The 26,715-nt window shown below is 57.9% G+C and overlaps 4 protein-coding genes across 17 annotated transcripts in view; 3 read left to right on the top strand and 1 right to left on the bottom strand.

Annotated features, from left to right (window-relative positions):
• The window catches only part of PHF21A (PHD finger protein 21A), a 191,373-nt gene extending 187,958 nt beyond the window's left edge, over positions 1 to 3,415 (top strand). For all 13 annotated transcript variants that reach the window (XM_068554476.1, XM_068554480.1, XM_068554481.1 and 10 more), the window contains 2 exons: positions 398 to 501; positions 1,839 to 3,415. In XM_068554476.1, the coding sequence (XP_068410577.1) occupies positions 398 to 501; positions 1,839 to 2,108 (374 nt within the window). In that variant the 3' untranslated portion in view covers positions 2,109 to 3,415. The remainder of the gene's footprint in view (positions 1 to 397; positions 502 to 1,838) is intronic.
• A 3,652-nt stretch (positions 3,416 to 7,067) lies between these two features.
• LARGE2 (LARGE xylosyl- and glucuronyltransferase 2) lies at positions 7,068 to 12,168 on the bottom strand. Its single transcript, XM_068554469.1, has 13 exons — positions 11,872 to 12,168; positions 11,448 to 11,530; positions 11,145 to 11,268; positions 10,725 to 10,896; positions 10,485 to 10,589; positions 9,882 to 9,994; positions 9,688 to 9,813; positions 9,433 to 9,588; positions 9,146 to 9,306; positions 8,451 to 8,729; positions 7,955 to 8,104; positions 7,657 to 7,852; positions 7,068 to 7,401 (listed from the first exon to the last, which is right to left on the bottom strand). The coding sequence occupies exons 1-13, from the start codon at positions 12,166 to 12,168 to the stop codon at positions 7,192 to 7,194; spliced, it is 2,172 nt and encodes a 723-aa protein (XP_068410570.1). The 3' UTR covers positions 7,068 to 7,191.
• Positions 12,169 to 15,940: 3,772 nt separating this feature from the next.
• On the top strand, positions 15,941 to 22,757 carry PEX16 (peroxisomal biogenesis factor 16). 2 transcript variants are annotated; one of them, XM_068555994.1, is made up of 11 exons: positions 15,941 to 16,745; positions 16,954 to 16,989; positions 17,828 to 17,904; positions 18,261 to 18,394; positions 18,528 to 18,628; positions 19,576 to 19,656; positions 19,800 to 19,952; positions 20,042 to 20,114; positions 20,244 to 20,363; positions 22,032 to 22,096; positions 22,596 to 22,757. In XM_068555994.1, the coding sequence occupies exons 1-11, from the start codon at positions 16,634 to 16,636 to the stop codon at positions 22,652 to 22,654; spliced, it is 1,011 nt and encodes a 336-aa protein (XP_068412095.1). In that variant the 5' UTR covers positions 15,941 to 16,633; the 3' UTR covers positions 22,655 to 22,757. The 2 variants fall into 2 exon arrangements, with proteins under 2 accessions (XP_068412095.1, XP_068412096.1); XM_068555995.1 differs by lacking the exon at positions 20,042 to 20,114 and having other exon boundaries at positions 19,800 to 19,926.
• Positions 22,758 to 25,175: 2,418 nt separating this feature from the next.
• FREY1 (Frey regulator of sperm-oocyte fusion 1) lies at positions 25,176 to 26,614 on the top strand. The gene is made up of 3 exons (XM_068556002.1): positions 25,176 to 25,624; positions 25,816 to 25,889; positions 26,089 to 26,614. The coding sequence occupies exons 1-3, from the start codon at positions 25,365 to 25,367 to the stop codon at positions 26,208 to 26,210; spliced, it is 456 nt and encodes a 151-aa protein (XP_068412103.1). The 5' UTR covers positions 25,176 to 25,364; the 3' UTR covers positions 26,211 to 26,614.
• Positions 26,615 to 26,715: the final 101 nt, after the last annotated feature.

Below are 26,715 nucleotides of genomic sequence, written 5' to 3'. Positions count from 1 at the left end.
GTAAAGAATTACCCATACTGCCTTTTGTATAAGCCTCCCTTTGTTTAAAAAAAAAAAAAAAAGTACTAGGAGACAGTATTTGTTTTGTTTTCAAAAGGAACTGTAAAGTTAAAAATGAAAAGCTTTTATTGAACGAAATAAAAAGTTTGTTGTAGCACTTTCTTGGGGGGGCGGAAATGAGAAGTGATATTTATGTAAAGCCAGGCCCAAGCCACCGACAGTTTTCTTAGCGTCCCTTTACATATAAAAGGGAAAGTCTAAATGGGCAGGTTCTGTGCACTGGCTGTGGGGCTTGGGGAGCTTTGAGGAAGATATCTTCTTTGGCAAGCCTTCTGAACATAGTGGCCTTTTCAAAGAATTCATTGTCAAAAACAAGTTCCTTTTTCTTTTTTCCCAGCAAAAGAAGAAGAAAAACAGAAATTACTTAAATGGAGTTCAGATTTAAAACAAGAACGAGAACAACTAGAGCAGAAGGTGAAGCAGCTCAGCAATTCTATAAGTGTAAGTAAACCTCATGCTTTCGGTGATAGGTACAGAGGTACAGAACTTTCTGTGTACATAACAGTACGTGTGGCTCTCAAGCGCTGATTCATTCCTTCAGCTTATTAACACTGTTAACTTGGGTGGTTGCAGTTTGCTTCCAGTTAAGAGTTTGGCCCTCCGGTACAGGTGGCCATTTGGTATATGGTGCCTTAGCCAAGCTCTGGAACATCCTCTTGGCTTTGACCTGAGAGAAGATTTTCAGTCTCCAGGCTGGAGAGATCGAGTAGCAACTACAGCAGCATAGCCAGCGCCCCCGCGTGCTCCTGAGTGTGTTTGGGGGGAGTGTGGAGCCGCCTGACACAGACCAGGCCCCCGCGTCTAATTCTTCCCAGTCGCCCTAGCTAGTGGGTCCATCTGCATGGCTCTTTCCTCCCGTCCCCTCTTCCATGCCCTGCTGATTGCCTCTCCAGGTTTATCTGACCAGCCTGAGGAAGAGCGCTTTCTAGAGACGAGTACTGGAAGTAAATACCACCCAGCCTGGCTGACCAGGTGGGAAAGAGGTTTGTGTTTGCAGCAGGGATTCAGAGGCTCCTCCTGACAGAAGCAGGCTTTCTTTTCCATTGAGTAGGTTCCCTTCTTGGAGTGAGGTGGCCTCAGCCCTCATGGACGCCAGGTGGTGCCCTGGACTTGGTGGCAGTCAAGCTGTCTCTCCTCATCATACTGCCCATGGCTGGCAGGTTTCACATCGCTTTTCCTGCCTAGAACAGAAGCCAGCAGGTGTGGGAGGCCAAGTACAAAAGGGCAAAAGACTACAAGTCCCTGACCAAGCAGAAGGCCTTCTGTTGGCTATAGTCTTTGATTCTCCTAAATATCACTAAATATCCCACCCCAGGCCCTGCCTCTAAAATCTTGCTGACCCAGTGATCCTCAGCAGGCCCTCAAACTGAATCCAGATACCACCGGCTTGTGTCTGCCCTGTAACGCTCAACCCAGTCCTGAGCATATCAGCGCCATTAGCTAGGTAGACGCATACCCAGACCTGCCCAAACCAGCTTCAGCCCAGCTGTGGGAGCTTTTCCTTAATGCCTTTTATTTTGTAGTATTATAGTGGTAGTTCATGTTTGCTTTTAAGTCCTAGTGTCAAGTAGTGGGCTTTTAAACCACTCACTTGCCCTCTCTCTCTTGCCTCTTGGGCCTCCTCCTTCCCTTGGGTAGCAGCAGCCACTCCAGTGTGGAGCAGAACAAGGTCTAGGGGCCGCACACTAGTCAACAGGGATTCTTTTATCTGGAGAGGGCTGCCAGGCCTTTCAGAAGAGCCGGAGGCTCAGTGCCACTGCCCTTCTCATTGGCTGCAGAAATGCATGGAAATGAAGAACACCATCCTGGCCCGGCAGAAGGAGATGCACAGCTCCCTGGAGAAGGTAAAACAGCTGATCCGCCTCATCCACGGCATCGACCTCTCCAAACCCGTAGACTCTGAGGCCACTCTGGGGGCCGTCTCCAACGGCCCGGACTGCACTCCCCCTGCCAACGCCAGCACCTCCACGCCGGCGCCCTCCCCGCCCTCCTCCTCCTGCTCCCAGAGCTGCACAGCGAACTGTAGCCAGGGGGAAGAGACTAAATAACAGAGCCCTGCTAGGAGAAGCCACGGGATCCCAGTGGCAAGGAGAGCAAAACACTGAAGACTCTAGACAAGCAAAGCCGGATTTCTTCTGGAAAGTACAGAATTCTTTTGGTTCTTTGGTTCCAGAGAGAGAGAAGATGCTTGTGCCGGGTGGCACCAGAGTTTGCCAATTGATCCTTCTTATTCTGTGTGTACATGCAAAGACTGGACCACGCCACATGAAACCGTGCCAGCTGGAGGCTCTGGGCCAGCACCACGCCAAGTGGATAATACACTTGCTCTCCCTGTTACACGCCAGTGTGTGCCTGCGGCAGCCCCCACCGCCACCGTGGGCTCGCTTTTGTTTTGTTGGGTGGGGAGCGGGGACGGGCCGAGGGGGGGGAGCAGGTTCCAGACCCTTATTTGCTGAGCTGTTTGTTTAGGTAGAGAAGACAAGTCCAAAGAGTGCGTGGGCTTTCCTGTTTCTAAACTTTCACTACTATAAAACCAAAAAGAGGAAATCGAGATTTAACCAACCCCAGTGCCCAGAGGAAGGGATGGGGAGGGGATGGGAGGGAGCCGGGGTGGGGAAAAGTATATCAAATAAGCAGTATTTCATATTGTCTGGGGCGGGCACAGTGCACGGAGAGATGGACACCAGGAACAGCCACCGGGGTCTTCTCCGGAGCACTCTGCTCCCCCACCCCTCCCCAAGCTCCTTCCCTGCTTTGGCAAATCGGCACCGTCCCCGTGGATGAGTCCCCGTGGATGATCGTCCCGTGGATGATCCGGTTACCTTTCCTCTCCAAGAACAAGCAGACCCAGGCCTCAGGTGGCCCTTGCCCGGGGCAGGGAAGAAGGGTGTGTGTGTCGAGGAAGGAAAAAAGGTGGATCAGTGATTTTACTTGAAAACAAGCTCCATCCCTTTTCTATATTTATAAGCAGAGAAGATCCTGAGCGAAGCAGCACGCGACCCAGGTGTGTGTGAATTGAATGGAGACGTTGCTTTTCTTTTTTTTTTAATTTTTGTTTCTGTTCTTTCTTCTTTAAAAAAAAGTTTTATTTTGTTGTTTATTTTACTTTTTTGGTAACAAAAACTAAAATAAGGAATAGAGAAGCTGTTTTTCAGGCTGACAGTCCAATTAAGGGTAGTCGAGACCTTGCATGGTAGAATAGGAATCATAGTGTCAGTGAGGTCCCGTGAGTCTGTGTGAGTCCTTGTGTCATCGTTCGGGGCACTGTTTTTTTATGCAAGGGCAAAAATCTTTGTATCTGGGGGAAAAAAACAACAACAACTTTTTTTTTAATTAAAAAGGAAAATAAAAGAGATTGAGGTCTTCCTAGTGTTACTTAAATTAAGATCAAGGTAAGAAACATTGTAAAAAAAAAAATTACAAAAGTGCTATTTGTTTCCTAAAAACAGTGATTTCTATTAAAAAGGTGTCAGAACTGGAGAAAATGCTGTGTAGTTATAATTTTTTAGCACAGAACCTGCTGAACATGATGACATTTTGCTGTGTTTGTGTCTCAAGACTGGTGGGCTAGTCTCCATGATTTCTGTCCTCCGGACGGCCGCAGCCCTGACGAGCAGGGGCAGAGCTCTCCCACCATTCTCCCCTCCTCAGAAAAGACTGTCCTCTCTTCTTGGTGCAGGGATCTGGGCTCCTGTTTCTGAAGCCCACAAGGAGTGTGGATGGTGTCAGGGCCCCCCCTGTTGTCTCCTCGGGTTTTGCTAGAGCAGAAGGCTGGTGCCGAAATAAGATCCCTTCCTTTGGTGCTGCTCTCGGTCTTTCAGCCACCAGCATTGTGAGTGCCTGGGGGACAGCTTCGAAGGAAATGGCCACTGAAGCTCATTGGTGCCCACGCACCCCGGCTTTGGTGGACGGGTGCAGGGGGCAGGCTGCATCAGCCCTTGGTGCTTAGAAAGAACAAGGGAGTGAGATGTCTTGAGGGGACATGGTGTCTCTGAGACAGAGAGCCCAGGGTGGCCTTTGTGTCTTCATGTCTTCGAAGAAAGACTGCTTTCTCTGCCAGCTGCTTTCTCTGCCTGCTGGCTCCAGTCACCGGAGATGGGAGTTTACTCCACTTTGCCCACCCACAAGCTTCCTGGGTGACCTTTGGCTAGAACGCGGTGCTTGCCTTGGCTTGGCCTGTCTTCTTCTTGGGAAAAGCGGGGTTCTGAAAGGCTCAGACCATTTCTATCATCTTGCCTTGTGGGAAATAAATTTTGTCAAGTGTGCGCTCCCGCTGGAGACCTTTTGCCCATTGCGCACATCTGGCCACAGGAGGGAGGCGGGGGCTCTGCACCCCCCCCCCCGCCCCCGGCACTCCCAGAGCATCTCTCCCAAGCCCGCTCCCTAAGGGCCAGAGCCTAGGAGGGTCGGAAAAGGGGCCAGTAGTTTCTCCCTCACCTAGTGAGGCCCAGAGAGACAGAGATGGATCCTGAAAGCAATTGCAACAGAGAAATACTCCTTAGGTAAAATGTGTATCATCTCTACCAACCATTTCCGTTCATCTTCCTGGGATGTTAGAAGAGGGGATTTAGAGGGGCTGTACAGGCCTCAGAGTCAGGACCTGGCTGCAAGTTTGCCTGAGGGGGAAAGAAAGGAGCTCCCTTTCCTCATGCAAAAACCCAGGTGCTATGTCTAGTCAGGGAGCTTTGGGAGATGCCTGGACTAGTTGGAGGAATAGTTGGCAGAGGTTCAGAGCCCAGAGGCGGGCTGTACGCCCTGTCTTGGAGCCCTCCCATTTGACTTGTCTGGGCCCAGAGGCTGGAGGTTGCCACATAATACCTATCCTCTTGAAAGCAGTGGGAAACTGTGATCACTAGAGGCCTTTGCTCAGAAAGGAGCTGCCTGGGGGTTCTTGGGGGTGGGAGGCAGGGCTAGGAATTGACCAGGGTTTTGCCAGCTGCTGTGAACAGTCACACTCTGACCTTGCCTAGGGTTGGGGTATGGAGTCTTCCTCAAGTTTAGACATAAGCTGTTGTGCAAGTCAGCTAGTATGGAGTTAACAATGCAACCCTGCCCCCGAACCTGCATTCTGGACTCAAATTCCCAAGCACCCCTTACTGCAAAGAAAGGGCCCTAGTCACCCAGTCTCCTCCTCCTTCACTGTCCTGCCAAGAGAAGACCCTCTCCGTTCCGCCAGACCTGTGGGGTCCCTGTGACCACCTGAGACACACGTTCATCACTGCCCCACCGGAGCTGCCTCTCCCTCCCTCTCCCTCTTTCCCTTGTGCTGCTTTTCCCCGTGCCCCAGTGTAGCTGCTGACAGACACACCTGAGAGCAGCTGGCCTGCAGTCACTTCAGAGGCCAGGGAGCGGCTGGTCTGGCTCTGGGAAGGAGCTGCCCCCCGGGCCCTGGATCAGGACGCCCCTTGTCAGTCCCGTGGCTCAGGTGACGTGCCCTGGAAACAGGTCATGTTGCTGTCATCGTCCCTGCTCACGTTCTTGCCAGTGTGGCCTGCAGGTCCTTTTTCTTTCACGGCGCCTGCTGGGTCTTGTCTCACCGCTGCTGAGCTCCTCCAGAGTTCTGCTTTCTTCCTTCCTTATTGGGCCCTTTTGGCGCAAGCCTGCTGGTCGTGCCTGGCAGGGAGACCAAGCTCGGGGCAGCCCCTCGTGGGCCTTACCTGTGTGGGGCCTGTAACACGGCCGTGGCAGCCTCCAGCTGGCGTCATGTGAGTGCCCGGTTTCCCGACAGGCCCGCCTCTGTCCCCGCTGCTGCTTGGCTCAGGCTCGACAGGTGGTGTGAATGGGCGCAGTTGCTCGCCCCACACCTCTCCTGTGAGGGTGACCACGTATCCAGCTCTGCTCAGTCTCCGCGTGTGCAGCTGCCTCTCCAGCCGTCTCTGACACTTACTCTCTTGGGGCCAGCGGAGCCTCCTTGTGCTCTCATGCCAACCCACGACTCACACAGCACGCTCAAAAGTGGCTTCCTCCCTTCTCTCCCTTTTAGGGTTTGGTCTTTCTTATTTATCCAAAGGGCTTAATTTAGGAGGCTTTTACCCCAAGGGGCAAAAGGCTCTTTGGTAGTAGGATGGATGGTGGCCCAGCTACATTTTCCAGGCCCTGGGTTCTCCAGATTCCATGGCTTCTGTTGGATGGAGGCAACCTTGCTCTGTCTAAAAGACTGGGGACCTCACCCCCACCCCTCAGCTGGGCACCCTTGGCAGGAAACAGGAGGCCCGTTCTCACCCTGACTTCAAGCCGTCTTCAGTATCAGCTCCTTCCCAGGAAGTGAGGAGGTGGCCTCTGAAAAGATTCCTCTTGGCCTTCCCACCAGAGTAAAGGGGAAGGAAGCTGACCCCGGTGGAGCTCTTGAAAATAGCCCTTGTGAAGGAAGGGCAGGGCTCACAAATTCACTTCACTCCCCGCTCCCAAAGGCTCTTCTTCCCTGAGGACTCCACCGTCCCCTCAGCAGTCTCTGGCCCCTGCTCCTCTCTCCGGTGTCATTGGGTCCTCAGCCCAGGGTAAGCTGCAGTCAGGCAGGACAGGACGGGCAGCCGGAGGTCAGCAAGCTCTGAGCAGAAAAGAGCCAGCCAGCTCCCAACCTGTCTCTTGTCCATGCCCTTTGTGATTTCAGTCTTGGTAGAACTTGTATTTGGAGTTTTGTGCTTCAAAGTTTTTGTTTTTGTTTGTTTGATTTTTGTTTTGAGGGGGTGGGGGGGATACAGAGCAGCTGATCAATTTGTATTTATTTATTTTAACATTTTACTAAATAAAGCCAAATAAAGTCTCTGAGACTCATGGTGTTGGGTTTGGGGCAGGGGAGGGTAGACAGGACACACTCCAGTCCCGGCCTCCGTGCCAGATTCAGCACCTCCCCAGGCTCACTTCCTCATGCCCCAAACCAAGAGGAACATGAAAAGGAACTGTTAAAACTTTACTTGTGAAAAAGGGATGTCGCAGGTGAGGATGCAGGAACCAGCCCCAAACCAGCTGGGGCAGAGGAGCACTAGACCCCAGCCATAGGATAGCAGCGAAGGGAGGCCCCGTCCCAGCCCTTCCCACCGAGACCATAAATAATTTAAATAGCAGGGAGGGTGGGGTGGCAGCAAGGTTGCTCCAGTGTCAGCAGGGAGTGTGCCGGGGGCAGGTGTGAGGTCAGGTGGGGCCTCGGGGCTGCTGCAGGGCAGTGAGGTATTTGAGGGCAGCAGCCCCATAGTGGCGGGACAGATCCTGGTGGAACTCGTCCTTGAGGGCCTGGAGGCAGTCACGATAGGTGGGGCTGGAGCGGAAGCGGGAGATGTCCAGGCTTGGGGCGTGTGGCAGGTGGATGACGAAGGCCTCGGGCAGCACCAGCAGCTCGTATTCCTGGGGGAGTGGGGCACGCGGACAGTCGTTGCCTGGGCTGGGGGGAGATGGCAGCTCTGGGGAACGGGGAGCAGATTTATTCGATAGCCGCTAAGAGCCAAAGTCAGGGCCAAAGGTAGACGGCTTTACTTCTGCAGAGGGGTGGAATGCCTAGTAGTGCTGCCTAATGGTGCAGTGTGCCCCACTGCGGTATAGTGAGCTCCCTGAGCCTGGAGGTATTCAAATCAAGGCTGGAGACAACGAGGTGCCCCTTACCTGTGCATCCAGCTCCACGACGTGGGCCACCTTGTTCCAGCCGAAGCCCACAAAGCGGGGGTCGTAGCGGGGGCAGTCACGTGGCACCACCACATAGGGCTCGTAGTCGGCTGCCCACTGCACGTGGTATGGGGCCTGAGCCTCTCGCCAGCGGGCATAGTCTGTGGGCGCGTGACCCCGGGGCCACTCATGGTACCTGTGGGGCAGGATAGGGCGGGGAGCCAGGCTGAGGCTAGGAGCTCGTGGCTGGAGGGGGTCAGTGTGGGGAACCCCGGGGCAGGGCAGTGACCTCTCCTACCTGAAGGTGTGGAGAGACCCAGCGTCCAGCAAGGCCAGCAGTTCGGCCTTGGAACTGGGGAAGCTGAAGCGGTAGTGCAGCGTCTCAAATGCGGGCACCACCAGAGCTGCCTTCCGCCCGCTGCCCAGCTCCAGCTGCTTGATGGAGGCCCTGAGGATGGAGCACCCATGAACAGGAGAGAACTAGGAAGGCTCTGCCTCCAGCACTGGGCCCAGTGGTTCTCTTACTTTTATTAGATGAGGACCCGACTTCAGGGGCCAGCTCACCCTGAAGCCCACTAGACACACGTGGAGCTGCTGTGGGATCAGGTCCCAGCCCGTCACTCTCCTAGGCAGCCCAGAGAAACGACATGGCCCCCACCCAGATGCAGCCCCCGTTTTACAGAGGACACTGCCGCCCTGAAGGGAGCAGGGACACACTCGCCAGGGTCCTGCGGGTGCTCCCCCGCCCCGTCCACATCCACTCACATGCCGTTCCTCTCCCTCCTCTGGCCCACCTGAGGTAGTCGTAGAGGGAGTAGGCAGGCAGGAAGTCAATGTCACTGAGGAAGACGTAAGGCGTGAGGGCCTGGGCCAAGGCCACGTTGCGAAGCTGGTTGATGGGGTAGAGGGGACCTTCACGGTACACCACGTGGTAGGCCACATCCTGCCGGCCGGAGAGCACCACCGAGGTCTCCACGAAACGCAGAAACTGCTGGGCCTCTGCATCTGTCAGGTACAAGGCCAGGCTCATGGGGCCCGGCCAGTGCCTGCACAGGGCTTCCAGCATCTGCAGCCTGGGGTGAGGGGAGTGGTCAGCCCAGGGAGGGCTGGGATACCTCCCGCGTTAGCTGCCACAGACACCCCCTCAAGTGACTTGCTGAGCACCTTCCAGGCGCTTTTTGACATGCTCTTATTTAATCTTCACAACTACCCCACAAGGTGGGTACTTTCTCATTTGACAGATGAGAAAACTGAGGGCCAGAGATATTAAGCCTTGCCCATGGTCCCACAGCTACGGAGGGGCAGTTCCAGACATCTGAATGATTCCCAAAGCCCAAGCTCCTTCCACCATCTCCGGTGTCTCCAACTCCTGGAACTCCTCAAGCATCAGGCAGTAAGAGCTCTTCCTTCCACCAGGTGGAACCCTCCTCTCGAAACCCCCAGTCCCAGACCACACCGTGCTCCCTGGGGCTGCCCTCGGCACCCTCACCGGTCCATGGAGAGCTGGGCCACCAGGGTGACATCGTGGGGCTGGGGGGGCGGTGGCTTGTGGGGCAGGAAGGTGATGTGCACACGGTGCACAGTGAGCTGCTGCCGCCGGAACTCAAAGCATGCGTCCTCCTCGTCCAGTTGTGCCAGGGCCCGCTGCAACTGAGGGGATGGGGGAGAGGAGGACGGGCTGGGTGGGGCAGGCGGACAAGCCCCAGACAAGGCCGGGTCCCACCAGAGCAGAGGGGTAGAGCCTCCCCGAGGGAAGGAAAGGCGGCTCCCTCTCACCTGCTCGGCCCCAGGAGGGGGCGGGCAGGGGCACCCAAAGAGCTCTCTCCGCAGCAGGTTCCCATCGTACTCCAGGAAGGTCAGGTAGAGGTTGCGGAAGGATTCCACATGCTTGTTCTTCACGCGAAGCTTCTTTGGTGAGTTCCAGTGGATCACCTGGGACCAGGGAGGGCATCGGCGGGGGGGATGGGAGCAGGGAGCAGGAGTCCCCACCCTGGGCCCATCACCACCACTCGGTCCCCCTGCCCTGTTCACCTTGAGGTCAGACGCCTCTGAGTAGCAGCGCTCAGCCAGCGTGTGGTCTGACAGTTGCACGTTCCAGACGCAGGGCAGGGGCCGCACCAGCCACGGGTGCTCCTTGATTATGGCATTGAAGATGTCCTGGGCGGAGACAGCCATCACATCTTGGCCCAGAGCCTGCCCCACCCCCCTCAAAAGCTCCCCCAGACCTGGTCAGCCAGTGAGGTGGCAGGCAGGGTGAGAAGCTCCCGCGTGGCTGTCAGCTTCCACATCTGCTCCCAGCCAGCCTGCCGGAGCCGGTCCAGCCGCAGCAGGATCACGCCTGCTCATGGGGAGAGGTTGTCATGCCCACCTGGGATGACCAACTTCTGGAGCCAGGGCTCAAGAAAGTGTCTTTTGAATGCTTATCTTGTGACGTGTTGGTATTTGCTCACTGTTCAGACGTGAGCATGTACTAGCTCTATCGACAACTAATCCTCTTGGGGGTGAAGGGGAGGCAAAGCACAGCTTACAGAGCACCTCCACAACCATCTTCTCAAATTTGGTGATCCCAGGGCTGGTAAAGTCACCCCCATTTAATGGATGAGAAAACTGAGGCTCAGAGGAACCAAGTGATTTGGCCATAGTCATTCAGCATGTACAGACAAGGTTGGAACTGTGATTTCTGGCTCTTCTCCCAGTGTTCTTTCTACAGAACTGTTCTTCCTGGGGGGTCTTCCAAGCATTCTGTGCCCTAACCAGCCCCTGGGGCCCAAGGACCAGTGGCCGCCCCTCCTGCCTCTCCCCCCCCACCCCACCCCCACTGTCCCCACCTGTGTTAAATCCCCGGCCCAAGGCAGGCCAGGGCCTGTGATTCCTCCAGAGGTTGCCGAGGTACCAGTCGCTCTGGTTCTCCACGAGACCAATCACTTGTTTGTCTGGGAGGGGAAGGCATGAGGGAGCTGCCTGAGGCTGCCACTGGACCTCGGCTCAGGGCTAGGCCACAGGGAGGCCTGCATGGGCCAGGGAAAGGGGCTGACTGGGGGTGGGGGGGGGGGTCCCAGGCCTCTCACCAGAAAAGTGAGCAAAGAGTGCCCAGAGCTCTGCAATGTTGGAGGCAAAGGTGACATCTGTGTCCAGGACAATGACACGGGCCAGGTCAGGGGGCAGGGCGCTGGGCAGCACTAGCTTCATTAGCCCATAGAGGCCAGAGTAGTGCTTGTTGGGTATCCAGGAGACCTGGGGCTGTGGGTGGAAGGACAGGGCATGAGCCTGCAAGAGAAGGGCCTACGAGTGCCAGAACATACTCAGGTGACAGAGGGGGAAGAAGGGATGGGCCCCAGGAGGGTGAGGGATTTGAGCTTCAGTAGATGTGATGGGACTGGAGGTCCCAGGCAGCTCTAACCTGTTCTCCCCGTGATCCCCACAACCCTGGGAGGAAGGAGGGGGCTGGGTATGGCTGGGGAGGGGTGCAGAAGGGCCAGGGCTCCTGCCTTGAGCTCATCAGCGTTGTAGAAGCTGATCCGGACAGCAGGCACCATCCATGTGTGAAAGAGCGTCTCCAGGATGTTCCTGGCCACGGCGTCAGTCACCAAGTGGAGGTGCAGTGGATTTTTCCTTCAGGAAGGACAAGGGAGGAAAGCTGAAAGCCCCAGAAGGAACTACACGGGAGAAGCCCTACCCTTCGAGGGGCTCAGAAGTGGCAGCACCAACTTCTGCCAAGAGCTTTTCTGTACCCAGCTCCGGATATTCTTACAACCACCTTCATGGGAGGAGAGGGACACTCCTGGCTGTACCTGTAGAAAAGCATGGACTTCACCAGGGTGATGACGTCTCTGCTGGAGTTATGACCCGCACACACGATAGCCACCTGCAAGAGCTGGGAGGGGACACCAGGTCGGCAGCAGCCTCCTCCTCCCCTCGACGGTAAGCACCCATGGTGGGGCTCACCTGACCCAGGGCAGTGTAGCCCCACCCGGCATCAGCGCTAGGCAGGAGTGTCGAGGGGGACTCCGCAGAGTGGGAGTACACCCCCTCATTTCACAAATGGGGAAGCCAGGCCAGGAGAAGGGGAGGTGCGAACTCCAGGCGCCCCCAGCTGGCCGGTCAGTGCCAGAGCCCACACCAGGTGTTGGGATTCCCACAGGTGTCCAGGTCCCTGGGCTGGGGGCGCGGCGCCCCTGAGATTCCCGCCGCCAGGGGCCGTGCGCACCTACCTACCTCGCACTTGGGCGGCCGCGGCCGCGGCGGGGTGCAATCCGAGCCGTTGCGGCCCCCGGGGTCTGCCGGCGGGTCTCCGTCGAAAGCAGCAGTCCCCCGCGGCCGCGGCCGCTCGTCTGGAGGCACACGTGGCGTTAGCGACCTGGGTAAGGATCCCGGGCCAGCCCCGCCCCCACTCGCCTCCCGCTCGGTGCGCTCACAGTCCAGGTCCCCACGGAACAGGAGGAAACCGATCAGAAGCAGCAGCAGCAGCAGCGCTGCGGCCCCCAGCGCCCGGGGGCGCCCTCGGGGCAGCATGGCTGTGGGCATCAGGTGCTCACGGCGGGGCGCGACCCCGGGCTGTGGGCTCCATCGCGGGCCCTGTGGACCAGGGAGGGAGAGAGGAGAGTCAGCCTTGGGCGGTGGGGCCCGACGGCCACCCGATCTTCTCTCCCGCGCTGAGTCGCCACCTCACCTGCTCCAGCGGCTTGGGGATCCCGACCTTACTCTCTCAGAAGACGGCTGCGGTGCAGGGAAAGGGGAGATGAAGGAGCAGGCCAGCCCGGTCGGAGCGGGAGCCAGCCCCGCCCCCAACCTGGGTTCAGGTTTCATCTCCGCTTGGCTGAATCCGAAGGGGCGGGGAGACCCCTCCCCGGGGTGGAGGGGAGAGGGAGGCCCCGCCCCGCCCCGCCCCGCCCCTGCCCGGGCTTACGAGGACCCCTACAGCGGGAGAGGAAACCCGGGAACCCTCAAGATGGCTGGAGGGCTTGGGGGCAGCCACCCAGGAAGGACCTGTCCCAACTACCTGCTCTGAGCCCATCCCCCTTTTCCCTAACCCCATCTCCTCCCCGGAACCTTCCCTTGCGGGAGGGGCCGTATCCCCAGACCCAGGATCAAAGGAGTAGCCCGAGTTAAGAGGGAGGGGGCGGGCTGGAAGGCCGGGCCTCACGGGTCCGGACACCTGCTCAGGGGGCGGGAGGCGGGGCCGGCCGAGACTCGCCCAGGAGAGCAGTGGAGCATTTGGAGTCCCCGCTTTCCTCCCCGTCTGCTCCACCCCCACGCAGTCCAGGTGTCCTGGCAGCATAAAGCGGCCTTGTGAAGGTCGCCTCCTGCCCGGGAGTTGGCGAGGGGCCTCACTGACTCAGGCGGCCTGGGCTTCCTGGGCAGGGCCGGGGATCCCCAACCCTTCACTAGACCGTCGTGAATGTGCCTGGCGCCCGGCCTGGATCTCTTCCTTTCCCCCCGACCTTCCGCCCTGGAGGGGTTAGGGGACGCTCTGGGCTGCGAACAAACAACCACGGTTGACTGAGCGTGTACGCTTCTGTGCCAGGGCCTATGCTGAGGTTCCACAGCCTCACTGCAATTAACCCTCACATCAGTCCTGTGACACAGGCATGATTCTCCCCGCAGAGCTGAAGTGACCTGTTAGAGCGCCCTCTGGCCCCTCCTGCGGCTTTACCCTGCAGACAGAGTTTCAGTGCTGCTCCTCCATAAGGGTTTCCTGCCCTAGAATCCTGCCTGGATTCTGTCAGATTCTCACAAGGTAGGCCTCTCCTTCCACACCCCTTGGTTTATATTGTTTTCCTAGCACTCCTTACAAGTTGACCTTACTGACTTGTTTATAGCCTATGTCTCCCCTAGAAGGTAGCTGCTCCCTGGACTGGGACCCCAGCAGCCAACCAGGGCCTGTAAGTTTGTGCTGAACATGGATGGGGACTCACTGGACCTCACTGTGACCTGGAAAGGGGTTCAGGCTGTGTCCTTCAGCCCAGCTTCCGGCTATAAAAAGTGAGGGTCTGAGAGGCCTCAGCCCCAAAAGAAGTTGTGGCAGAGCAGCCCAGCCTGAGACCCCTCCCCCCACGTCTCCTGCTCTGAGGCCAGGATGCCTTTCTCTGGGAAATGGGGAGTCTGCAAGGAAGGTCTGGCTTTGGGCCTTTGGAGGCCAGGGGCAGTGGTTACCATGGAGACTGATGTGGCTCCTCATACATCTGGGAACTGAGAGGACATGAGGGGATGTAGGGTCCACCCATGCGTCTGGAGCTTTGAGCCTCCAGTCCCCTAATCCTCATCTCTAGCCTGGAGATGGGGTGGGTGTGGGTAAATCCCTCCCCAAGCCCCTCAACAGAGACTGGGGGGGTTAAATGTAAGAGAGCAGATAGGGTACAGGGGAGAATCTGACCAGGGAGTTTGTGGAGGGAGCTGGGTCTGCAGAGTGATGGTAGTCATTCACAGTGCTGGCCCCACCCCTTGCTCAGCCTTACCGCTCAGGGGACATTGAGGTGCTGAGATGCTTGCTGGGCCTCTGAGAAATTCTTCTGGGGTGTGGAGGGGGAAAGGGAGTAGGCACGGGCATATGAAAGGGTGCTGGTCTTCTAGGCCTGAGACCCAGCTCTGCCCAGGACTTTGCTGTGTGACATTAGACTAGTCAGGACCCCTCTCTGAGCCTCAGTGTGCACATCTGAGCTAGACCTGTTGGACTGGTCTAGCTCTCTTCCCCTGTGGTTCAGGGCAGAGTGAAGGAGGCAGGATCAGGTCCAACCTGCCCGAAGGCCCTTCAAAGCCCAGCCAGGTGACCAAATCCAGGCAGGGGCCCAGTAGGGCGGGGTTGCCCTGGGAACCTCCTGCACACACGACCACTCTTTGTCTCTGAGACCTAATCAGGCACAGGATCTGAAGAGGAAATTCAGGCAGCCCTGCTGCTGCCAGCCTGGCTGAGCTCATGATCCCTTCCTTCCCAGTCCTGAGGGAGGGAAGAGAAACAGGCTCCAGCCCCAGTGGCCCTTATATTCTGTCCAAGGGTGTGAAGGTGGGGGGGGGGGGGCTGCCCCTCTGTCTTCCACGCCTCTCTCCTCCCCAGAAGCACAGGACCACCAGCCCTGGGAGTGCCAAAGAAACCGCACAGTCCCCTTCCTCATTCTCTCCGCAGCCGCAGATGGAGGGGCTAGAGGAGTACCACTGATGAGGTTTGGGGAACAAGTTCATTAAGATGATGAGATGTAGGGAGGAAGGGAGAAAGTGCCCCACACTAAATGCCCTGAGCGCTGGTCTTAATCCCAGTTGCTAACTTGACTCATGACCAAGTGGCCTCAACAGTCGCTGCTCTTGCTGAGCCATGGACAGTAGGAGACAGGGCCCTATCACAGGAGACTCTCACCGTGGTCTGTTTGGCCAGTGCCATGCTGTGTGACCTGAGACAAGTCCTTTCCCCTCCTTGGGCCTCTTATTCCCCATCTGTGGAAAGTAGCTCACACCAACCTAGCCAGGTTGCTAGGAGTCAAGTGTGAGTGAACCTGGCACCCAGGAAGTGGTGAAAAATGGTGTAGATGATGTCCATGGCCACCTCCTCTGTTCTCCAGGACCTTTGCCTCTCCTTAGGCGCTAAGTCTTCATTCCTTGGCATGGGTACGGAGGGCAGTTACGATTCGATTCCCCACCTGATATAGAAGAAAACTAAGCTGGGGAAGAGGCTTGGAGGAGGGAGTGCAAGGATGACCTGTGGTTTCTTGGTGGGTGTGTTAAAATGCCTAGATTCTGTGGTCAGACTAGACCAGGATTCCAGTCTTGACTGGGCGTTCTTAAGCGGATCCTTTCCTCTTGTGGAGATAGTATCTGGTGGAGCGGATTAGGTAAAACAATGTAGTACAGTACCATTCTCAGAGTACCATAAACCAGCGGTCCCTGTCCCCAGCGGCGCAGCCCCGCGGCCTCAGCCATGCCCCGCCCCTTTGCCCACAGCCAATCGGCGGCTGCCTCTCCAGAGCATCCGTTCCCTCTACCTCTGGCCGCTCCTTTCCCGCCGCTGCCCCTTTCGGGGAGGCTGTCCCGTTTTGGAAGAGATTCCTTGGAGAAGCCCCCATTTCTTGGGGAGCAACTGAGAGTCGGAAGGTGCACTCGAGGGCCGACAAGCGCTTTGAGGTTGATCCCGAGTTCAACGACCAAGTCTGCCCTCTAACTGTTTTACAGATGGGGAAACCTGAGGCCCAAGGAAGGGAAAGTCCTGATTAAGGTCACCCTAAGCCGAGAGCGGAAGCCCGGGCCAGGGTTTTCTCTGTGAAGATGGGACTGCGGGTGCGCGCTTGTGGAGGGGGGCACAGTCCATGTGGGTGCTGGGGCCGAAGCCGAGGCACTAACGGTGCTGGCTAGGGGATCGTGAGTGCGTGGGCGGCTGGACTCCTCGCTGCCTCAGTTTCCCCAGCACTACCTCTGGTGGGGGTCGGGAGACAAGGCAACTTGCCAAACGCGCGCCTGCACACAGTCCGACTGTCCTTAGGCTGTCCCTGCACCTCCCCAAGTCTGACGGAGGCTCCTTTCTGCGCGCTACCTCTCAGCTCTTGAAAATCCAGTCCTCCCGTTCGAGCCTCTCGGCGTTCTATTGGAAAGACTTTAGGCTTTTGGTCTCCACTCTAGAATGAACTGTTCAGACTGACGCGGGAGCGTTCCTGGAGCTATAACTGCGCAGGCGCAAGGGCAGCCAACCCGGAAGGCGGAAGAGCCGGTTCGGACAGTTGGGGTTGGGGGCGCAGAGTGTGTTAACCAATGACCTGAAGGACTGGGAGGGCGAGATTAGGCCCGGAGTTGCTTAACGCTACTCTGGTGGGGGGTGATTTACGAAATGGGGTGAAGAGTGGTTCAATGGCCCTCCAAGTCACCGTTCTTCTGGCCCGCGGAAGTTAAGCAACGCAGAGGCGGGCCTGAGACCGGAAGCAGGAAGGAGTGCGCAGGAAGCAGGGCGCCGTAGCCAGTCGCGCTGCAGGTCCGTGGGTCTGTTGGTCCCGAGGGCAGGATGGAAAAGCTGCGGCTCCTGGGCCTCCTCTACCAGGAGTACGTGACTCGTCACCCGGCCGCCACGGCCCAGCTGGAGACGGCAGTGCGGGGCCTCAGTTACCTGCTGGCAGGTGCTACCCTGACCTTTGACCCATCCCTTCGGGACTCTGACCTCTGACCCCACTGGCCACCTTCCCTGCGGAGTCAGGGTAGTGATCGCTCTGTTTGAGAAGTTCCTTCCAGGTTCCCGGGCGTAGGGCGTAGCGCGGAGATGTCCAGGGACCCGAAGCCGCGGGGTGAGGCAAACTCTCACCGACGCCTCCTGTGCTTTCTCCCCAGGTCGTTTCGCCGATTCGCACGAGCTGTCGGAGCTGGGTGAGCCGGGCTTTGGGGCGAGTGGGGGGCGGTAGGGTGGGGGAGGGCTCCCCAGAGAGGTGACCACCCCGTTTCAGATCTCCCGTTAGCTCATCCTGTTCTGTGACTGAATCAGACAAGGGTACAGCGTCCACTATCCTAGGTCCTCCATGTATGTGCCCATAGTTGAGAGACGTGTCTGGGGACCTTGACGGGTCAGGAGGCTGAGCGAAGCACCTTTTCTGCTTTTGCCCACTTAATCCTCTCTACAGTCATGTGAGGTGGGTACTGCTGTGGTCCTCATTGTCCAGTTAAGGGAACAGACGTTTAAATGAGGTTAAGGAACAGCCACTGAAGGTCCCAGAACCAGGATTCAAACCCAGATCTCCCAGATTCCAGACTCCCCAGACTGTAACTGCCTCAGTGGTGTTCACCCAGTGAGTACAGGAGGTACAGGTCCTGAAAGGATAAGCTAGGTTTTGAAAGGTAGAGATGGAACAAACTTTCAGGGACAGGCTGCAGAGAGAGAGCAAAGGCCAGGAGGTGAGACTGCACATCTGTGTCTGTTTGGAGCGTGATGGGCAGTTCTGGGCAGCTGGATGACCAGTGCTATCCAGCAGGGCAGTAGCTGGTTTGTCATAGAGTTCAAACCATCCTTTCTTGTTCCAGGCACCCACCTGAGAGATCACTTTGGGGAGTGTGGAGTTCTGAGGAAGTGGGTGGGGAGACATGTTGGTTTCCGCATAGTGTGAGGGTGGCTGAGCACAGCAGGTGACAGGTGATCCCTGCCGCGCTGGGGAGAAGGTGAGGGGGTGGAGGCTACAGAGCCAGCCTCTCACGGCCACACTCTACCTCTCAGTGTACTCTGCCTCTAACCTGCTCGTGCTGCTCAATGATGGGATCCTACGGAAGGAGCTTCGAAGAAAGTTACCTGTGGTAAGAATTGTGCCAGGAACTGAGGATGGGAAGCATGGGGGCTCGGGAGCAAAATAGTAACCACCAGCCCCTGTGTGTAGCACGTGTTATGATCTCATAGAGTTACGAGACGAGGCTGCATCCATCTGAGCCTCAAGCCGTCGCATTAGGTGAAGTGTCCAGGTGTTAGGGTGCCCTTATCAGGTGAAGAGACTGGGTTTCAGAGGGTAGAATAGCCTTTCCCAGCGGGAGAACTCAGGCTTACACACTTAGTCTTGGAAGGAGGAAAATCCACATCTTCTGTCAGAGGCGTCCCCTAGGGGGAGGGGCTGAAACTAGGGGGAGCCCCCTGACCTCTTGGCCTGGGGTTCTTGCAGTCCCTGTCCCAGCAAAAGCTGCTGACATGGCTGAGCGTGCTGGAGTGCGTGGAGGTGTTCATGGAGATGGGGGCTGCCAAGGTGTGGGGCGAAGTGGGACGTTGGCTCGTCATTGCCCTCATCCAGCTGGCCAAGTATGTTGGGAATGTGGGAGGCCAGCCCTGGGTGGGGGTACCTGAGCTGTACAGATAGTGTTCAGCAGAGGGACCCTGACCCCCTGCTGGCTAGCCACCTCCCCCCGCCAGCCTCGCCGTACTCCCAACCCAGGGCTGTACTGCGGATGTTCCTGCTGATCTGGTTCAAGGCTGGCCTCCAGACCTCACCCCCCATCGTTCCGCTGGACAGGGAGACCCAGGCACAGTCCCAGGGTAAGCTGCTTGCCTGCTCTGGAGTGAAACGGGGCATGGGACTGATCTGTAGATTTAGAGCTGACCAACATGAATATGGCATTTTCATTTGTGGAGCACATCTATCCCCGTCAACTCATTTTGTTTTCATCACTCTGTATTTTAGAGAAGAAAAAGAATGATGAGGTCAGAGGCAGGATTAGATCTTAAACTCAGGACTTTTGACGTCAGAGTCCTCATTCTTTTTTGTGGGCTGCAAGAAGAGGGCGCAGAGCATCAGTGGGAGGCAGGGGTGTTGCCAGTCTTGTCTCTGGGCCTGGTTCTGTATCAAGAGCACAGCCTCATGAGGCAGGGTACCCAGCAGATCCATCCCTTCAAGGCTTTGGGCCCATCAGCTGTTGGCCTCTGGGCCTTACTCCCCTGACTTTGGGTGGGAGCAGTTCTTTGTTTTTCTTCCCTTCTCTTCATGGTCATGTTGAAAGCAAAGCACTGAGAAGATACAGCCCCTGGGTTTTTTTGTTTTTTGTGTGGTCGTGCAGCGCAGCACGCGGAGTCTTCGTTCCCTGACCAGGGATTGGACTCGCGCCCCTGGCAGTGGAAGTGCAGGGTCTTAACCACTGGACTGCCAGGGGAGTCCCAATATGGCCACTTTGGTGCTGTGGTGCCCATAGACCAAGGGTCTTCCCTGCCTTGTTCCAGAGCCTGGGAAGCCTTGGTTCTTGACTGGCTCATCTGCCACAGGTGATTACTGGCCTTTCCTCAGGCTGGGGAGGGCTGCAGAATGCTCCCCACTGTGGACAGGTCCCAGCCCCAGCATCTGCTGTGGTGTCCTTGACTTAGCTGCTGCTCTAGTACAAGCGTATACGTTCTTCCCTTAGCCCACAAGCGTTCACTGCACGCACATTCTTTGCAGGCTCTGCTGGAAACATGTCCCTTTGACAGTAAGACGTTTTTTCTATTCCTTCTAGACGGTGACAGCAGCCCTGGCAGCCGGGAGCAGTCATATGTGGGGAAGCGGTCAAACCGAGTGGTGCGAACTCTCCAGAACAGTAAGTGTAGGATGTAGCCGGATGAGGCACCTCGGTGCTGAGGTCAGCATGGGCCTGAGGGCCTGGCTTTCATCACTGCCCACCCTCCCCCTGCCCCGCCCCGGCTTGGACCTGGCTGCTCATCTGCTGCCCTTGTGTTCTAGCTCCATCCCTGCACTCAAGGCACTGGGGAGCCTCCCAGCAGCGGGAGGGACGGCAGCAGCAGCAGCACGAGGAGCTGAGCGTCACCCCCACCCCGCTGGGGCTGCAGGAGACCATCGCAGAGTCCTTGTATATTGCCCGGCCCCTGCTGCACTGTATCTTTGGCCTGGGGTGGGGTCGGGATAGACGGGAGTGGGCAGGGCGGGCCACGTGCTGGAGACATCCTTGACGCCTTGGCCGTCAGTGCTCAGCCTGGGCCTATGGGGTCAGCGGTCGTGGACACCCTGGCTCCTGTCTGGTGTCGTGGATGTAACCAGGTGAGCCTGGGCCTGCCTGGGGGCTCCATTCCCTCCGCCAGGCTTTGTGCTGCAGGCCTGGCCTCACCTGGGCAGGCAGGGGTCCCTGTTCCTCCTGTTGCTGGTCCTAACCTTGTCCCCTCCCCCCAGCCTGAGCCTCCTGAGCGAGAGGAAGGGCCTGACCCGGAGGGAGCGGCTGGAGCTGCGGCGCCGGACCATCTTGCTGCTCTACTACCTGCTGCGCTCCCCGTTCTACGACCGCTTCTCCGAGTAAGGATCCGGCCCCTAGGATGGCAGGGCCCACCCTCGGCGAAGCAGAGGGGAGGGAAATGGGTCACGGTGCCCCACCCCTGTTCACGCCTTGCGTTCCCCCCTCCTTCCCTGATCTGGGTTCACTGAGCACCCGCTATGTGCTGTTCTGGGTGCGGTCACTCCCTGATTTCTCGGGGCCGTCTGCCCTGTGTGCAGCTTAAGCTGTTGTTGGTAGGCAGCTCGCTGAGGGCAGGGCCACTGGGATCATGGGCGTGAACTTTCTATCAGTACATCCTCGGCTAACTTGCCCATCGTCCTGTAAAGTAGTTGGAATTATCCCCACTTCTCACAGGAGACGCTTGAGGTTCAAAGAGGTTGGGAAACTGAAACGGAGCCACTAGCCAGTGGCAGAGCCAGATTCCACGTCTGTGTTCTCTCCTGGCCTGTCCCTGCCTTGTCCAGCCCTCACTCCATCCCCTGTGAGGGTCCAGAGCTCCCAGCCACAACCAGACAGAGAGAGGCCTGCTGGGGCCGAGTCAGGGGTGGCTCGGGGCCAAGTCTCCCAAAGACCTCTCCTGAGGTCAGACCGAGATTTGACAAGGGGGTCCCTGTACAGCGACTGGGGCTGTGAGACAGACTGGAGGCTCCCGGGAGCCCCTCTGTCCAGGTCGTAACAAGTACGCTGCTTAAAGTCTGGAGTGTTCAGTTGCAAATGTACTTAACGTTCTGTCCGTACAGCCTCTGTTTATTTTCTGAGTAGAAAGTAAGCTTAGGTCATGTTTAATAACCACCTGAGTGAAAATAACTGCCTGGCACTTCTTATTTTCAGATAAGTTTAAAAGCTCATAAGGTACTAAAGCCAAATCCTATTCCATACTCTAGAGGAAACATTCTGGAGACTTATTTGGATCATATGACCTCCCCCCTACAGATTGCTTGCACTCTACAGAGGAAACATTATAGCCCCAGTATCTCATTAAACTGAGGAGTTGGGAGACGGTAATTGCAGAGGTGGCTTCCCAGGCTGCAGACCTCCAGTTTGGCTTGGTCTCCTGCTGACCTTACCAGTCCAGCACCCTTAGGGCAGTGGCCCGGATTGAGAAGGGTCCAGAAAACCGTCAGAGGAATTTCTTGTTTCCCCAGAGGACAGGGAGCAGGGTGCTGAGGGGCCTCTGGGGTGTAGGCTGGGAAGAGAGCATCTTCCTTCCCCCTTTTTTTTTTTTTAAATTATTTATTTATTTATTTATTTTTGGCTGTGTTGGGTCCTCGTTTCTGTGCGAGGGCTTTCTCCAGTTGCGGCAAGCGGGGGGCACTCTTCATCGCCGTGCCGCGGCATGTGGGATCTTCCCAGACCAGGGCTCGAACCCATGTCCCCTGCATTAGCAGGCAGACTCTCAACCACTGCGCCACCAGGGAAGCCCCCCTTTTTTTGTTGTCACACAATATAGTGTCTAGAGCCCGGTTGCTTTCCAGTTGTGGGCTGAAGTGTGAGCTTTCCAGGCGTGTGGCTGGGGGACGGCAGGACCAGAGGTCTCGTCCTTCTGTCCTAGAGGATGTCCTTGATCCACAGAGTGACTTTCTGCCCTCGGAGATGCACTGCCTTTAGTCAGGTAGTCAGTGGAGGCTTCTTAGCACCTGCATTTGCAGGGACCCATACCGCCTACTCAACCTGCTCCTTTCTTGCAGGGCCAAGATCCTCTTTTTGCTCCAGCTGCTGGCAGACCATGTCCCAGGCATTGGCCTGATCACCAGTAAGCATGGGGCGGAGGTGTGATGACTATTGAGTGTGTCGGATCTCACGTGTGGCCCATCACCCTGTTTTCTCGTTGTCTCCTTGTAGTATGATTCTTGGCACAGTTGGGAGAGGGAGCCTGGGAGGTCAGGTTGGGTGGGTGACAGCTTCTCCTGTGATATGAGACTGGCTTCTGTGGGTGGAGACTGTATGGCGGGAATGAAGCCTGCTGGCTGTTTGGAGATCCCACCTCAGCAGAGAGGCACTGGGCTGAGGCCGTCAGCATGTACAACTGGACAGCCGTGTGGTTGCTCTGAGCCTGAAACTCCTTGTCTGTAAACGAGGACAGAGATCGCTGCCAATGCTGGGGGAAGAGGTGGGAGAGTTGGGGGCTCCTGCCATGTGGATGGGAGCAGCTGTATTTGGGCAGCAGTGGCTCAGAAGGGCCCCGGGTAGAGCAGAGCCAGGTTGGAGTCTGGCCTTCAGCCCTGAATTTGTTCCTCTCTCTGTCATTGCAGGGCCAGTCATGGATTACTTGCCTACCTGGCAGAAAATTTATTTCTACAGTTGGGGCTGACAGACATTCCACAATTGGGGTGTGGGGAAGGGCAGGGGGTGCCTCAACCCTTCAGTCCCCTGGTCCCCTCTGCCCTAATAAAACTGACTCTGGCAGTGTCCAAGCCTGTGACCTCTCCGTGCCCACCGCCCAGGGCGCCTGGCGCTCCCACCCTGGCCAGGCTCTGCACACAGCCCTGGTCACCACTAGAGCTCCCTTAATACCCTTTTGACTTTGCATCCGCCAGTGATGGAGACACAAGCCTGCACCTTGTCACTGAGCTGAGAAGCCACCGCTAGGACTGGGACCTGGGCTTCTCCCGCCACAGAAAGCTGGCGTTTCACCTCACCGAGCATGGGAACCTGCCTGCCGCCTCAGCTGCGGGAGTGAACGCTGCTTCTCTCTCACCGGTCCCTACTGACGACAAACAAGGCTGAACCTAGACAGTGGATGACATCTGCCCCTGTGTCTTCTGCCCGGAGCCTGTTGCCTGCCAGCCGCTCCGTGGTGGAGCCCGGTGATGGTGGGCCCGGCTCAGTGCAGAGCGGCACCTCAAGTCCTGAACCCCTGGTTGAGAGCAAAAGGCTGTTCTGCTGTGGGAAAGGAGCGTCAGACACCAGCCAGCACTGGGGCTGACGCTGGGGCGGTGGTAAGGTCGGCAGGGATGCGAGCCCGAGAGGCTCTGGGGAAAGCTGGGTGCAGGTTCACGCGGTATGAGCTGGGGTCTCCCCCATGTTTTCCCCGGTGGCCGGGCCTGCATGGAGCCATGCACGCTGCTGGGGATGGGAGAGGGGTTTGGATTGGTGCCACTGCTCTTTCTGCCTGGTCTTCCCCCTTCCTCAGCCTTTGCTGCCTTTGTGCTGTGAGCAGACCACACGCTCCTGCTGGAGTTTCTAGCCAGACGGGCAGCCACTTAGGTTCTAAGAGGGCTCCATCTGCACTGTGTTGGCTCTGCCTCAGCTCCTCCCAGACACCCCGGGAGGGGCTGGCCCTTCCCTGACTGCTCTCCCCAAGTGCCTCTTGAGAAGCCCCACTCAGGTCCTGGGCCCGGGGATGAAGGTACTGAGCCTTCAGGTGGTCATCGCTCGAGACCCATGACCTTGGGTTGCCTAGCAAGCGTTGCTGGGCATTTGCCGTGTAGTGGGCTCTGTGCCTTGTGATGTGCGTTCAGAAACGAGTCAGGCCCAGTTCCTTGACCTCACTCTTGACAATAGAGGAGACAGATGTGTGGACACACCGGCGCCCTGGGTTGTTGCAGTAGGTGGAAGCGTGCAGGGAAAGTGGTCAGATTGGAGCCGCGCAAGTGGGGCTGCCTGCCCGCTGGGACCAGCCGGAGGGTACGCTGGTCAGGGAACCCTCCATTTAAACAGGCTTTTAAACTGGTAAAACTTCATCTGTTGGTTACTGGGCAGACTGGGAGCAGAGGCTGCGTGTGCAAAAACAGCACACGTAGTGTCGCAGTGGGGTGAAGCCCCTGCTGGAGCGGAGGGGAGTCGGCAGGAGCTGAGGGGATGAGGTTGGAGGGGGACGTCAGTGCCAAATCCACTGGGCCGTCGAATACCAGGCAAGAAACTCGGACCTGCCTCTAGGAGGCGGCGGGGAGGGGACCTGTTTCAAAGCTCATCTCAGCGCCGGTGGTGCAGGGTGGCCCGTGAGTAGGGGTGGAAAAGGGAGCAGGACGCTGTGGCTGGAGACCTGCAACAGTGGATGGGGCTGAATGAAGACAATGGCAGGAGGGAGAGAGGGGTTTTGGTGTAACCCAGCCAGGCCTTGGGGACTGGTTGTGGATAGAGAGGAAGAGGGTGGCGTCTCGGAGGCAAGGAAATGAGGGGTTTGGGGTTAGGCAGAGCCAGGGGAACTTGTGGTTCCTGACCGGGGTCGGGGGTGGGGGGCGCCTTGGTGGGGACAGAGAATGCTGAGCAGGCTTGTGGGAGCCAGTTGTGTCCAGGACACAGAAAGGGAGGTGGTCAGTGAGAAGTCAGTGTGCGGCTTAGATTCTAAAGTGAGCCAGGTCCACACCGTGTGAACCAGGGGCCGGGCAGGAACCAGAGGGCCGCACGGCCTTGCTGCAGGCCTGTGAAGTGTCTCGGTCTCCAGCCTACCGTCACGCTGCATTTATTCATTCAACAGGTGTTTACTGAGCACCCACCGGGTGTCAAGTACTGGGCATCCTGTAGCCCCTGCCCTCGGGAAGCTTACGCTCGAGGGGACCAGGTCCCAAGCTTTGCCACCTAACCTGAAATCCCCGTCAGCCTCAGGGCTGGTGGCAGGGCCTGTGGCGTCCCGGGGCCAGGCTGTTCTAAGCTGCGGGGAGCGGCGTGGGGAAGGCCCTCAGAGCAGGCTCTGCTCAGTGGCCTGCTCTGGGCCCTTTAGCCGGCAGGACCTTCCTGGGATTACTGAGGTACAGGAGGGAGAGATGGGGCAGTGGTGGGAGCGGGAGGAGGGGACGAGGCTGAGTGGGAGCGGTGGGGACTCTGGGTGGTGAGGGTTCGGTGACTGTGACCTCTGCTCAGGGCCTCCTGTGTGCCAGTCCCTAGGCACACACGTGTGTACCTTGCCTCACAGGTGAGGAAACCGAGGCCCACAGAGATGAAGTGATGTGTCCGCCTAGCAAGAGGCGAGGTCAGGGTCTGAACTGAGACCTGTGCCCGTAACCAGTGATGGCAGGAACACGGTGTGGCGTGGCCCCTGCTGTCCATAGCGTCAGTAAAATCAAACAACCAACCTCCGCATGGAGGTTTCCAGCCTAGCGCCGGCGCTGGTGCTGACACGGAGCCCCGGAATGGGCGCCCTTTGTGAGGTGGCCCTGGGAGTTGGCAGCAGGTTCCGTCCTTCTGCCGGGGGAGGGGTGGGCAGAAGCCTGGAGCAGGGACCCAAGTGGAAGATGGTTCTCGCCATGCGGGGGGCTCTGTCCCCCAGGGCCGCGCTGAGCCTCCTCCTCCTCCTCAACCTCATCCTGGCGGCTGCGCTCCTCCGCCCCCAGCCGCTAAGGTAACTCCTGGGGACACGGGGTCAGGGCTCGACAGGGCCAGGGGCCTGGAAGGTGGGGACTCTGCAGTGCAGCCCCTCCCTGGCATGAGGGCCCCCCCACCCCCAGTCCCCACCCTGGCCCATTTCCCCCTCTGCTGGGAGGCAGTGGTTTGCCTTTGGGGCCAGGGCTGAGCACCCCACATCTCCCACAGGCCTCAGCGATCTGTTCCTGAGGAATTTTCAGCCCCCCTGGAACTCTCGGAGCCACTTTCTGGCCTGGTGGACGGTAGTATCTCCTCCTTCCCCTTCCCCTACCCCTTTCCCTCCTCTGCCCCCAGCCCTACCTGGTGGGGGAGAGATGCCCTAGGAGAGGGCACCCAGGTCCAGCCTGAGGGCCTTCTCCCAAATGGCATCTGCCTGGGGACGTCTTCAGCGGACGCAAAACAGATTCTCCCTCCCACTCATACCCTCTTCTCTCTGCTTAGACTACGGGGTGCGCCCCAAGCACCCATGGCCACGAGGGCCTCGACCCCTTCTCTCCCGGGCCCAGCAGCGCAAGCGGGACGGGCCAGACATGGCTGAGTATTACTACGATGCACGGCTGTGACGGGAACCCCTTATAAAGCTATTCTTTGCAGCAATGGCTTGGGCTTTCCTGGGATGGAAACGAGCTGGGCAAGGGAGGGGGTCCAAGTAGACAGGCAGATGAGACCCACTGTGGTCCCGACAGGAAATGGCACTTTAATAGTTGTGGCCAGCATAACAGGACCGAGATGGGGCTACCGCTGAAGCAGCCAAGGGGCCTGGCTGGCCCGGGCCGGGGCGGAAGCCTCCTTTTCCTGCTGAGGCGGGGCCCCGCTGCGGGCGCTCTCCCTCCCTGTGAGGCCGCACCCCTGCCAGGGGCCGGCATGCCGGTGAGGCTGGTGGTAGGAGCCATCCAGAGGCCACACAAGTGACAGGGCTGGGGACAGGGACTGCACTCCCACCTGCTGCCGTTCTCCTTGCTGCAAAGTCCTCGGGAGGTGGCTGGGTTCAGCCTGAGCTCAGGGCCCTTCGGTTGGGCTTGGGAGCTGGGGGCGGGGGTGGGGTGGGCACCCGCAGGTGGCATGAGC

Source organism: Eschrichtius robustus, chromosome 11, assembly GCF_028021215.1.
Source record: "Eschrichtius robustus isolate mEscRob2 chromosome 11, mEscRob2.pri, whole genome shotgun sequence".
NCBI lineage: Eukaryota > Metazoa > Chordata > Mammalia > Artiodactyla > Eschrichtiidae > Eschrichtius > Eschrichtius robustus.
This window is presented reverse-complemented; position numbering and strand designations above follow the sequence as displayed.